The sequence below is a fragment of the Heloderma suspectum genome, chromosome 1 (assembly GCF_057233095.1).
Source record: "Heloderma suspectum isolate Gila_16-S chromosome 1, 16-S_ref, whole genome shotgun sequence".
In the NCBI taxonomy this organism is placed as follows: Eukaryota; Metazoa; Chordata; class Lepidosauria; order Squamata; family Helodermatidae; genus Heloderma; species Heloderma suspectum.
In genome coordinates, this window is record NC_139458.1 from 150714778 (window position 1) to 150728434 (window position 13657).

General features: G+C 46.6%; 1 protein-coding gene across 10 annotated transcripts in view; it reads left to right on the forward strand.

Moving 5' to 3' along the window:
* MRAS (muscle RAS oncogene homolog) overlaps positions 1-12129 on the forward strand; it is a 77667-nt gene extending 65538 nt beyond the window's left edge. For 3 of the 10 annotated variants that reach the window (XM_084806835.1, XM_084806853.1, XM_084806861.1), the window contains exon 7: positions 2556-3175. In XM_084806835.1, coding sequence (XP_084662961.1) covers positions 2556-2655 — 100 coding nt within the window. In that variant the 3' untranslated portion in view covers positions 2656-3175. The other 7 variants (XM_084806820.1, XM_084806844.1, XM_084806827.1 and 4 more) reach the window with 4 other exon arrangements.
* The last annotated feature ends 1528 nt before the right edge of the window (positions 12130-13657 follow it).

Here is a 13657-nt window from a genome sequence, read left to right on the forward strand (position 1 = left end):
ACCTAAAATTCTCTAAAAACAAAAATGTTGACAAGGAAGCCAAAAACCAACCTGACCAAATTATGGGTGGTACTGGTTGTGGAAGCCTGGTTAGAAACCTAAAAAAAAGAAAGGAAGGATGGATGTTAATACTTCCTGCCTGAATAGGATTTTTTAACTAGGGCCTTTTAAAGGAATATATGTTGCTGACATTAGCAATAAGGGGGACAGTGCTGAATGCATGCCTCTCTTTCTCCATCTCTTTCTCTGTGATTATCACCAGAGCTGGCAATCTCATTAGCCGCATCTCATAGACACTCCTCTGGGGAGGTTGTGGCTGGCAAAGGTCATGTACCTTCTAGCAGGAGTAATAATTTTTTTTAAAGGGCAGCTTTCCTTTTTAATACACTGTTCTGCAGGTCCTCAACTCTGGCTAGCACTGAGGTGGGGGTCTGGCCCAGCACCCTGTGTTCTGACCCTTTCACCCATTGCGGCATTAGCTGGAGTCTTTCCCCCTGATTAACCAGCCATCCCAAATGGACTTCTGTGCTATATTCCAAACTTCTTTTGCCACACCCTTAGCTGTAATGGGCCATCTGGCACAAGTGACTTTGGATTTGTATATTTATGATTTGCTTTAAGGCCATGCTGATCGTTCAGCCAGGAAAGATATCCATCCTTGCTTTCCCGTTGTATGCTCCAGGAAGCCCTGCTAGAATAGAGGCTCTGTGTGCTTGCCAGCACCAGTTGCACAGAATAGGCAGCGTAGACTCGACTTCTGCAGTGTACAAGCTTTTCAGTCATTGAAGACTCTTCCGGCTTTTTCTGGCTGGCAGAGAGGGCACAACAGAGAAGGGGGATTTAACGGGTGGGAAAGCTTGGTCTGACACCCAAACTGCACTTCAGAACCAGAGTTGCATCCATACCGTACCACACTATTTTGTTCTGCCCTTTCAACAAAATTCTATACAGTGAAATTCTTGTTTGCCCCATAGATGGAGCATTGCCACTTTTTTGCTTCCTGTATTCACTGGTTTGGGCCAAGTCTCTCAGGGAAAATGGCAAAGGGCCCACTTGGATGTCAAAGACTGAGCTTGCAGTAGGAATGAGCTATATGTAAAATCTCCTGTTCTTGGACATAGGGCTGGCGTGGCCAGGGGAATGGGCACGGCCATCTGGTGAACCCAGGAGGGCTGAATTTGGCCCCCAGGCCTGAGGTTCCCCATCCCTGTATTAGATGGTATTGGACTAGAAATGCTTGATCTGACTTCCCCAACCAGTGCCCTCCAGATATTTTGGACTACAACTCCCATCAGTCCCAGGCAGCATGGCTAATGGTGAGGGATGCTGGGACTTGTAGTCCAAAAATATCAGGAGGTCTCCAGGTTGCGGAAAGCTGCGCCGCTCATTCATTATAGGATTCCTCGGATGCAGTTCTGAACATTCTTACTTGGAAGCAAGTCCCTTTTAGCTCAGTGAAGTTTACTTTTGAGTCAACGTGCCTAGGATTGCACGGCTTGTCTCTTAGGAGATGAGACTTTCTCAGCTGCCAGTATTCAAAAGCTGGCGCAGACACAGAGGCTGGGGACAGAAAATGGTTTTAAGGAAAGTGGCATGAGGTAGAATAGTTACCCCTGGTGTACTCCCACATTTGTCTTGTCCCACTGAAGTCTTTGTCAAACTGGTTTTGCAGTCTTTGGAATCACTACAACCACGCGGGTTCAAAGTAGCCACGATGACATACAGTCACATGTATCTTTCCCTCACGTTTTTGTTTTTAATCAAGAGCAGCTTCAGGAGGCAGCCAGAGTTTGGGTGCTTCTAGATGGGACGGCTTCTAGCACTTGCATTCAAATGGTATTGTGCAGCTATGCCAGCACAGTAAAAGCCTTGTCTGGAAGCACCCTAAGTGGAGGATCTGTCTGGGGGTGGGGGTCCTGCTGAACTCTTTTTCCTCCATTTATTTTTGGCTCAAAATGTCTGTCCCCAGCTGCTTTTTCTCTCTGGGGGCTGGGGGAGAGATACTGGTACCCATCTCTATTACTCGCTTATGAGAGAAGCAGGTGGGGAGAGTTGATTTTGAAATACAAATGGTTAATTTGTAGTACAAAATGTGAATTTTCAAGATGCTAAGCGCAGGGAGCAAGCCGGGTACTGAGCCGATTTCACCACAGCAAGGCTTCCAGTTCTGTTGGGCTCTGATTAGTAGAGTACTTAGCATAATGGTTAATCTGCTCTCCCTGCAGGTCACAGCTCTGCCCCAGCTGTTAGGCAGGGAAGTCTGTTTCACCCCCAAAAGCCTCTTAATACCAGAGACAAAAGGTTCGGGGCCTAATTAAAAGTACACACAAATGTGTGTAAATAAAACTCTGACAATCACTTTTTTAAAAATAGAAGCTGCTTCAAGAGGGCGTGGAGGAGGGAGGGGCTGCTTAGCCTTGTCTGCATTCATCACTTCTCTGATCCAAATTGCCCTGACACAATTGTTCCAAACGCAAATTACTAATAAATAGATAGATTCAGATATCCGTCTTCCCTAAAAACAGTATTGGCGTTTCTTTTCTGTCCCTGAACAGGCAACAAGTCCCAGAGAAGAGCCAGAAGAAGAAGAAAAAGACCAAGTGGCGGGGGGACAGAGCAACCGGTTCCCACAAACTGCAGTGTGTGATTTTGTGACTTGTCTCCTCCATGTTTCTCTTTTTTCCATTCCAACTTGAACCTAATTTGAACTAAAAAAAAATTAAAAGGAAGACAAAACAACCATTGAAGCACTGTGCCACCTAACTGCAATGTAGCATTTCAAGAACAGCCGTTCTTGCATGAAAGAACTCAGCGGGAAGCAGAGCCTCAGGCGTTTTTGAAGTTCAGACAAATGGCAGTTTGGCAAATGGTGCAGGGTGGTTCATAAAAGCACCCCAAAAGCAGGGGGCAAACTAGGAGCAGGGTTTTATGAATGTCAACCATCTTAATTTTATAATGGGGGTGGGGGGAGGGACTTCTGGTTTTACCTGCACACATTTCTAGTTATGGCCCATTTCTAAATAGTCATGGTTCCATTTTGTACAGTGAAGTGTATGTGTGTGTGTGTGTGTGTGTGTGTGTACGTGTGTGTGTGTTAGAGAGCGAGGGTAAGCACGTGTCTTTGCTCTGCAAGCACTAAGCAACAAATAAATACAGTGGATTTATTTTCTCTTGCATTGGACACTCCCAGATATGCTCAGCAGTGCCAAACTGCAACTTCTTATGAAAGTGCATAGATTGGAAGTAAGAAAATGAATTCCAGCTGCTCTGGGGACTCCAGACATTGTGTCAGAAGCTGGAGAGTAGCCAGCTCTCCATCTGTAAACGCCAGCAAAAAGGATGGAGGAACGAGGTGGGTTGGTTGGTTGTCATTGTCGTTGTTGTTAATCACAGCTGGGGGTGGGGGGTACGTATTTTTGTTAGCATGTCAATGCTGCCGTGGGGGAAGGGGGAGAGGCAGCCTTTTTGCTTATCCTGAAGAATATTTAAATTAAAACTTATTTACAAATAAGAGTAAAGAGCATTTTTTTTAGGGAAGAAACATGGATAAATTTTTATACAGATGGAAACTGAACACAGTGGGCACCTGGCTATGAAAGTTAGTGTTAAAAGGCCAGGTGCACTGGTTCAGTTCTGATTCTGGGTGCCTTGTGATTTCCTTTCTAAGCCACATAGCCTTTTGGAATTAGAACAGTTGCTGCTTTCCATTCAAATGATACACTCCTAGGTTCAAGAGGCCTTGCCTCTACCTCCTTAAAACTGGTTCTTGTATTACATCTGTCTGCTAAGAAACTCAAGCATTAAAAACTGTAATACCACATACACACAACACACATCCATCCATCCTTAGGAACATAGGGATCTGTCTTACACTGGCCACTGGTCCATCTACCCCAGTATTATTGATACTGACTGGCAGTGGCTCTCCAGGGTTTCAGACAAGGAGCTTTTCCACCTCCAATTGGAAGTGCTAGGGATTGAATATGGGATCCTTCCGCATGCAAAGTGTGTACTATGTTACCAGTACAGTGTTAGTGGATGTAATTTTCAAATCACATTGAGTGTTCCCCATGCCACACAACTCTTAGTTATTATGAAGACATAATATTCAGGATGTTATCAGTCATTCTTGGAGAGCAAGGGGGGTAATGTGCCCCTCCAGATATGGTTGGACTGCAACTCCCACCAGCCCTAACCAGCACGACCAATGCTGAGGGATGATGGGATCTGGAGGGTTGCAAGTTGCCGACTGCTGCTGGAGAGGAAAGGCCAAATGGCTGTCAACATAGAGAAGCAGAGAGAAGCAAGACTTGCTTGCCATTTCGTGGGACTAGTTGGGCAAAACTGGAGCTGGGTATCAGTTATCAGAACTCAGTAACTGACTAAGGCTCACTGCCATTGCAAGACTTGATTAGTCAAAGACTGAGAAATCCTGAGCAGCAAAGAAAAAGAGGAGAGACAGAGCAGGGACCATGATGGGCTTGCAGAATGCAAAAAACCCCACAACCCTATAAAAAAAAAATCAGTTCCCCGCATTTCCACACGCAGTGTTGCAGGGACTTAGTTTGCACATCTGACTAGGTGGCTGAGCAGCATGACACTTTCTGCTCTCAACCAAAGTGCATCGTATGGAACTGGGGTATATACTATTGTGTGCCGTTTAAAACTGCGTCACTCTGGCAAGTTCTCTGCATCCCTGCTATAGCAGTTAGAATGACTTGCTAGAATGTCATATGGTGACGCAGGAACTCCCTCACAAGATGGTGGCCATCTATATGGCAAGCCATGCTATGCATTATGGCAGGGACATAGAGAAAACTTGCTACAGAGATGCTGAACTGGGCAGCGTCCCTGTGGTCTGCGTAACAGTTCTTCTGACTCACACTCTATTTTGGAGGTCATGCCTTCCCAGAGGAAATAGTAGGTACACTGTTTACTGTACATACTGAGTGTTGATTGTGGGCTCCCCTTCACTTTAAAGAGGGTGATGTGGCAGGAAGCAGTGTATTCACTTGAGTAGCCATTGTCCTCCATGTTGTCTTGCAGCTCTTGGCTTGTGCATATAAAATAGCTGCCATGCAGAGGCCATTTTAAATTGCCCCACATGGTACAGCTCAGTGGAGCAAGCTGTTCATATACTGCAACTTGACATATGGATTAGATAATTTACATAGATATGGGTTAGATTATTTATAGGGAGAAAATATGGATTAGATCATGTATGTGGACTATGTGGAGGGGCCAGAGCTTAGTGGGAGAGCACATACTTTGCATGCAGAAGGTTCCTGGTTCTCAGTCCCCAGCATCTCTAGGTAGGGCTGGGAAAGAATCCTGCCTGAAACTCTGGAGAGCCACTGCCAGTCAGTGTTGACAATACCGAGCTAGAGGGACCAATGGTCTGGCTCAGTATAAGGCAACTTCCTGTGTTCCTATCCCAAACTGTTTCTGGGGTGTATGGGGATCTGACTCCTGAAAATCCCCAAAATCATTCAGTGAGCTGATGTATGTATGTATGTATGTATGTGTGTATATATATATATATACACATACACACACACACACAACTTTCTGAGCGGAGACTGCAGTCCATGGGAGCAATTTAAAGTAGCCTTCATGCAACAGCTGCCTTCATGAGCTAGCTAGGCCTCAGTCATGAAGGGTGTTTTCAGTGAGAGACATTTTCCCATTTCAGGTTTGTTTTTCTTGCTCCCCAGTTAAAACAACTGCTCCTCCAGACAAAAGCGTACTTAATATGCAGCCATTTGTGGGAACAGGCTCTTTGGCAATTAGGGCAAGGAGTTCTGATGCAGAGCGAGGGTATTTGGTGCACCCTTTGCATCTCAATCGCATGAGTGCCCTTTCCGCCGTCGGCAGCCCCAAGTGCTGAGCTGTGGGAACCAGCCAAAAAGTCTGGGCACACGCTTCTGGTACAAGCACGCTCCTTTCTGTATACTTTCAGGATGAAAACTGATTTTTGCAAAGGAAAAGAAAAAAGTTCAAAGGATGGAGAGCCACAAAAAAGGCAGGAAATTCAAAACGATGGCTGATGCACCAGCCCCAGCTCACACTATTGTGGAGTGGGAACAAAACACAATGGTGTGAACTGGGCACCCAACAGGACCCTCCCTTTCCCCTCGGAACGTCCTGCCTTTGGTCACTTTGTTTTCAAGACCTAGTTCCTGAGCTGAATTCCCGTCACTGCTCAGACATTCAAGATGGATGCCTTCTCGCTCCCTTGTACCTACCCACAATCAAGTGTATAATCTGTCGCAGCAGCAGTTGTCGTGGCATTTGTCCTGAGGAAAAGTTGATATAGTTTGTGTTGCATTCTAGGTGGAACTGCCTAGTGGCCTAATCCCAGGTTTTGATGCTGGAAAGTGGCTCTCAATGTGTTTGCACACTGAGACTAGTAACTCTTATCATTATTTATGTATTTATATCGCACCATCAGTGCATATTCAAAACACAAACAACCCAGTTGTTGCCAGGTTTCAGAATATCGTGGCACATTTATTTATGTATTTATTTCATTTCTATACCGCCCAATAGCCAAAGCTCTCTGGGTGGTTCACAAATGGGCGGTTCATTTAGTGACCTAACGTCCATTGATCTATTTTGGAGCAGCTTCCAGCTCAAACTAACAAACGTTTGGCGTGTTCTAGGGTTTCAAGGTGATTTCTAAGCCCCCCCAGCCACCCATCCTCGCTGAGTTCAGACATCACGACAACCCACGCCCGGCGAAGGTAGTTATGCTAATCAAGCAGCTCATAACCGCCACACATGGGGGGGGGGGATAAGCCACCATGGCTTATTTTCCCTCTGTAATTATGCAAACCCATCCTATGGGGAGAAGAATGGGTACTGCTGGCCTACATCACCTCTGTCTCCCACTAATATGTTGATGGACAAAAATGTGACCGTCGCATTAGTGTTTCTCTCCACTCTGCGTTATTGGTTGCCACTTGCCGAGTTCGGAGAAATGCTAATGCAATTATGTTACATCGTGCATTTTCCCCCCAGAATGCACCAGTACATTATAGGGAAAGGTAGAGGAGACACAGGTCAGCAGCACCCAATGACCTGGTTCCTACGACATGCCAGGCTCACTGTAGGTTGTTTAACCCGCAAAGAGCTGCAGCACGTACCAGCTGCCATTTTGAATATTCAAGCTCCAATCAAGGCAAATGGGTTGCTGTGTCATGCAAACCTGTCAGGAATGAATCTGAGTATATGGTGATAGCTAGCAGCTCAGATTCAGCATGGGAATGGCCAGAAGGGGGGGGAGGATCCCTCCCTTCTGAGCTCACATATGGCAAGGCATTTTTCCCAAGACCTTGGCACACAGATGGCTCCACCTGAAGCCCCCACCCTTTCCTCCTCCATGAGAATCCAGATCTCGTGGGAGGAGGAGAGTGAGGGGTATGACTTGAGGTATGCTAGGGTCCATCGCAGAGCAAAGCGGGAAAAGTTGGAGGCGGAGCTCAGACGGTCCTCCAGGTTGGCTATGCATGATAGCCTACATAGGAGGGAGCCACTGTAAGGGAGGGGCATCTAAACTAAGCTAATCTGGCTGGAAAGTTCTTGTTCAAACTGCTGGCAACTTCTCTAACTTCCACTTTAGCTCCTCTATTGATATTTGTAATTGTGTAGAGTAGCTGTTTCCTTTGTAGTCTGAGAGTTTCCTAGAATTTGCATTTGTAAGGAACCTGGTTGTTAACTAATAAAGTAGTGAGCCTAAAGCCTGGTATCCTAGAGTGTGTTGATTGCGAAGGGGGAAGACGAAGGAATGTAACAGCACCATGGTTTATTTGAGGGTTAAACAACCCTCACATATAACCCTACAACAAGCCATGGGTCAATGTGTGACTTCAGAAAATATACAGTCAAGGCCAGAAATATTGGAACAAGGATAACTGTTTTGGCAGTTGGCCTCTGTACACCACCACATTGAAGTTGAAAGGAAACACACCCAGATGGGAGCGAAGTCAGGACTTTCAGCTGTAATTCAAGGGGTTTGACAAAAGTGGGGCACTAACCATTCAGGAAGTACAGCCAGTGGCGTACACACACACCCATAGTTGGTGCGTATGTAATGGAACGAATGGCTGAGAAGCAGCTGCATGGCCCGGTGTGGCCTGTTTCCTGGGTACCCCATGACCAATCAAGCAGATAAAAGGCCTGGAGGTGGTTCTGAGTGTTACATTTGCATTTGGTAGCTGTTCACTGGAACTCCCAATATAAGGTCCAAAGAGGTGTCCATGCGAGTGAAGGAGGCCATCATTAGGCTGAGGAAACAAACCCATCAGAGAGATAGCAAAAACATTGGGAGTGGCCAACACAACAGTTTGGAACATCCTGAAAAAGAAGGAATTAACTGGCAAGTTCAGCAACAGGAGAAGGCCTGGAAGATCACGGAAGACAACTAAAGTGGATGACCGCAGAATTCTGCTCATGGTGACGAGGAACCCTTTCACAACATCTAGCCAGATCAAGAACGCTCTTGAGGAGGTAGGCATGTCATTGTCAACATCTACAGTCAAGAGATGGCTTTATGAATGTAAATACAGAGGCTTCACAACAAGGTGCAAACCACTAGTAATGCTCAAGAACAGACAGGCCAGATTAGCCTTTGCCAGCAAACACCTAAAAAAGCCTGCCCAGTTCTGGAATAAGATTCTTTCGACTGATGAAACCAAGATTAACTTGTACCAGAAAGATGGGAAGAGAAAAGTATGGAGAAGGAAAGGAACAGCTCATGATCTAAAGCATACCACATCATCTGTCAAACATGGTGAAGGCAGTGTTATGGCATGGGCATGTATGGCTGCCAATCGAACTGGGTCACTGGTGTTTATTGATGACCTGACTGCTGATAAAAGCAGCAGGATGAATTCTGAAATGTATAGGGCTATACTTTCTGCTCAGATTCAGCCAAATGCTGCCAAATTGATAGGACGCCACTTCATATTGCAGATGGATAATGACCCAAAACATACAGCAAAAGCTACCCAAGAGTTTCTGAAGGCAAAGAAGTGGGATGTTCTTCAATGGCCAAGTCAGTCACCTGATCTCAGCCCAATAGAGCATGCTTCTCACTTACTGAAGACAAGACTGAAGGCAGAAAGATCCACAAACAAGTAGCAGCTGAAGGCGGCTGCAGTAAAGGCCTGGCAAAGCATCTCGAGGGAGGACACTCAGCATTTGGTCCTGTCCATGGGTTCCAGACTTCAGGTGGTCATTGACTTTTATGGATTTTCATCCAGGTATTAAAGGCGATCCGTAAGTTTGAGATGTTGGTTTGTTCCATTACTTATGAGCCACCAACGATGGGTGTGTGTGTATGCCACTGGCTGTCCTTCCTGAATGGTTAAAAAGGTAAAGGTGTCCCCAACCAGTCGTGTCCGACTCTAGGGTGCGGTGCTCATCCCCGTTTCTAAGCTGAAGAGCCAGTGCTGTCCGAAGACGCTTCCGTGGTCATGTGGCCGGCATGACTGAACACCGAGGTGCACGGAACGCTGTTACCTTTCCCGCCGAGGCGGTACCTATTTATCTACTTGCAATTTCTTGCTTTCGAACTGCTAGGTTGGCAGGAGCTGGGACTGAAGACGGGAGCTCACTCCATCACGCAGCACTTGGGTCTCGAACTGCTGTCCTGCCGACCTTCTGGTCTGCAGTTCAGCGTCTTAACCACTAAGCCACCGCGGCCCCTTCCTGAATGGTTAGTGCCCCACTTTTGTCAAACCCCTTGAATTACAGCTGAAAGTCCTGACTTCACTCCCATCTGGGTGTGTTTCCTTTCAACTTCAATGTGGTGGTGTACAGGGCCTGACTGTATGTGTTGTGCCTGTGTTTGGTCTCAAGTGGATGAGGACTAGACTCTTGAATAGTACTTGTGTGTTGTACCCAAGGAAGCTGGGTATCCTAGAGTGTCAGGATTCCCTTAGTCCCCACTTCACTTCACGCCCAAATATACACAGACGAGAGGCTTCGGTCTACAGCTTTTAATCCATTACTTCACAGGGTCATACAGATGCAAATTCTCAGATACTCTCCATCTTCAAAGGAATGCCTTCAGGGGATTCAAATGGAATTTATGAGAGTTGCCCGCTGTTTGAAGAGGGAGGTGGTCTCGCTAGTCTAACTTAAGGGGGGGGAGGTCCATCTCTTGTCGTGGGGCTTCTAAGCGCAGCTTTTCACGCAAGGCCAATCGGGTAGACCATCTAAGTTCCACCCCTGCCTTCTCTCTCTTTGGTCTGCACCTGCGCCTGGCATCTATTAGGTCATCCTCCTGTTTGCTGCCTCTCATGGGGGGGGGGGTGAGGTGAGGAGGGACCCTCAAGCTCAACCATCTGGATGTTTGTAACCAGAGAAGCAGGCTACTCATATCTGGACTAGCCTGGGAAAACACATCCCCCATGTCTGATGGTTCTCCTTCAGAATCTGAACTGCTATCCCACTCCCTGCGCTCAGAAACACCCCTGACATAAAGCATGCCTAATCTGAACTAAGTGGAAGTATGAATTTTTCTAGCAGTATAACATATGGGAATCCCTACATTTCCATTTGCGTTTCCTAACCAGCATCCACATGATCCTGTGTTAGGCCTTTGGGCTCTATAAGAGCCACAAAGGCAAGCACAACGTTGTATTGGCTAGAAGTTAAACTAGCTGGAAGGGTGCCAGGCAGTGCCCATGAAAAGGAATAGCTTCTCTTCTGACTAAATTGAGTTTGAATAACAGGAGCTGGAAAGAGAGAAAAAGAGTGTGTGGGTGCTAACAGATGGAGGGCTCCTAGCGCTTGCAACTGAGGCATGGTGCAGCTATTCTGCCTTTTTCTCCTAGAAAGGTTTTTTGCAGTAAGAAAAAAAATGGAGGAAGTGGTGGGAAAACACAAGATTATGAGTGGAAGACAACATCGTCTGGACCCCGCAGTAAAATTCTGTGAATGAGGCGGGGCAATGGCATGATAAAAGTCTCATCGGGAAGCACCCAGAGAGAGAATGTCTTTTTGGACACCCAAATCAAACTACATTTCAGGAAACTTGTTCCTTAATCACATGTCCCATTCGTCACTGAGGAAGTATTAAGGCACACTGTGAAATTTCAGATCGGATAACGTTTCCCTTTAATTAAATCCGAAGGTGAAAGTATTGCTGATGTGCTTTTTCGCAGAAGCCCCGCTCAAATATTTCTCAGAGTGGGCACCTCCAAGCATGCAGCCGTAAGGAATTCCTCCTCCTCCGAGGACACCGTATGCATGCATTGTTGGCTTACTTCGCTCTTTGCCATCTCTCTCCTCTCTGCTCTTCTTCACCCGCCCCAGCTGAAATAAACGAACTTCACCCTTCTGTTCTCTTCACCGATCCAGATGAAATGAGGCTGTATCTTGGCTGGCCCTACCGTTAAGCAGAGTGAGGTGGTTGCCTCAGGCAGCTTATTTGGGCTGCCATAGAAGGGCAACAACTGTATTATTGTTGTATTTTTACTCGCATGGGGGGGGGAGAGGTGCTTGTGGGAATGTCTGCCTCAGATACTAAAATAACTTGGATTGGATTGGGCACTTTGCCCCTTAACAGGGGGTGGGGAGATGCCATTTGCAACTCAGCCTCAGGTAGCAAAATGTCTTGGGCCCACCCTGATACCAATGCCATGTACTGCAGCTATGCAGCAAGACACAGAATATCTGTGATTTTCTTTTCAGTTGCAATGTATGGTGTACATTGCAAGCTGTCATGCACTGGGAACTGAAAACCACTTCTTTCATGTTTGTTTCTTCATTAAGAAATCGCCACCTAAGGAAATGGTTATGAAAGTCCTATTAGCATGCTTGGAGAGCTGAGCTAAAATTGTCTTTTTTGTTTCATTTTGCCTTTCGTTGTTGGGAAAAAAACACACTTGCATTTATTTTATTTTTGATACATGCTTTTGACAATCTCAGTTTCAGCTATTTTTTCCTCTAAATCCACAGGCTGGTCTTTGAGACTCTGGGCAACTGAGTAGCCCCTGAGCTAGCCCACAAGCCACAAGAAAATTCAGCTTTGCTCTTAATACCACCAGGAGAAACACTTTGGAGATTATCAGCTTGACCTCATACCATAATAAAACCACTATATACACATGCATATCCTCCACATGCAGTTAAGTGTGCATTCATTTGTACTTAAGAGGATTAGTCAACAGTATTAAATAAATAACCCATCATGCACACCAGATCCATGAAATGTAAGGCATGCGTTAGCCTGACAGTAGTGGAAAAATTAGCAGAGAAAGACAGACAAATTAATATTTCAGTTAAGCTTTGTGAACTCATGAGCAGCAGCTTGCGCTGTGCACAGCTCCGAGGGTCTTTCCATTTGCGTGTTTGAGTGGTGGTTTTTTTTTTTAATACATCAAGCTTAAGTGCAACCTGACACACGCTCAGCCCCTGTGAAGCCCTTGTGACAGCTTGTCATCGCTTAATTGTCTTTTTGCACTGAAACAACGACAGCAATGGCATTAAAGGCCAAGTGGGGATAGCTGGGTGTGGCTAAAAGCCCTGCTTGTTGGGGAGGAGGTGGGATCCATGTGCTCCTTCATCCTGCTGAAGTACAGCAGGCGGCATCCCGCATTTATTCCTCTCTCGGGTTTATGAAGGAAGGCCAGCGCTTCACCTTCAGAGCGTACTGGGTCTGGTGTAAGTGCTCAAGCCACACGAAAGGAAACTCAGGACAGCTTTGCACGTGCACCTGAATAGGAACAGTTCTGGCTGCTCTTCAGCCGCACTGTGTGGGAGCGTGACATCAAGCTACGAACATGTTCGCTGGCACCGCTATACAGAAGGAAACCTCAGCAGCTGCCATGACCAGAGCTCACACATAAAGCCACCCTTACCTCCTCATGTGACCCAAGCTATGCCCCTGGGCCAGTTCAGCCGCAAGGAGAGCTGTGCCACGCAAGGGCCACTGCTGGGCACGGACCAAGTGGTGAAGGATTCTGAGGAGCCTTTCTGCCCCACACAGGAGGTGCACAGAATGGTACAAAATGCATACACACCATCTTGCACAGATCTTGCTTCCTAGGCAGAGCAACTCTGCTTCCAACCATAAGACACAGAGGGATGGATCCAGATTTAAGTATGTGCAACTGAATTGGTGGAAGTGGATTGACCCACCTGCTCCCCCCCCCCGAAGCAGTCCCTCCAGCCCCCTGAAAATGCTGCACAGTGGCTCAGGGGACCCTGCTGAATGGGGTGAGTGGAAACCCCCCAAATTGGGCACAGGTAGGGATGTCAGAGAATTCCCCGACGGATCTCAGTGAGGCTGAATGCCAGTGCATTCAGCCCCCCAAAATTTGTGGTGGAACAAAGCCCCCCCGCCCCGCGAAATGGGCCCGGAACGGAGCACCTACCTGCTACCGTTCGCTTCTTCCATGTAGCCGTGATAGGCTACGTAAATACTTATGTAGCCTATCACGGCTAACGCAGGGATGCCATTTGCGTCCCTGAGGAAGCCGTGATAGGCTACATAAGTATTTACATAGCCTATCATGGCTTAACTAAGGGAACGAAAATTGCAGCGGCTATGGCAGCGGCCATTTGCGTTCCCTTTTTTTTTGCCGTTTTAGCCTACATAAATATTTATGTAGGCTATTATGGCAAAAAAAGGGGGGAACGCAAATGG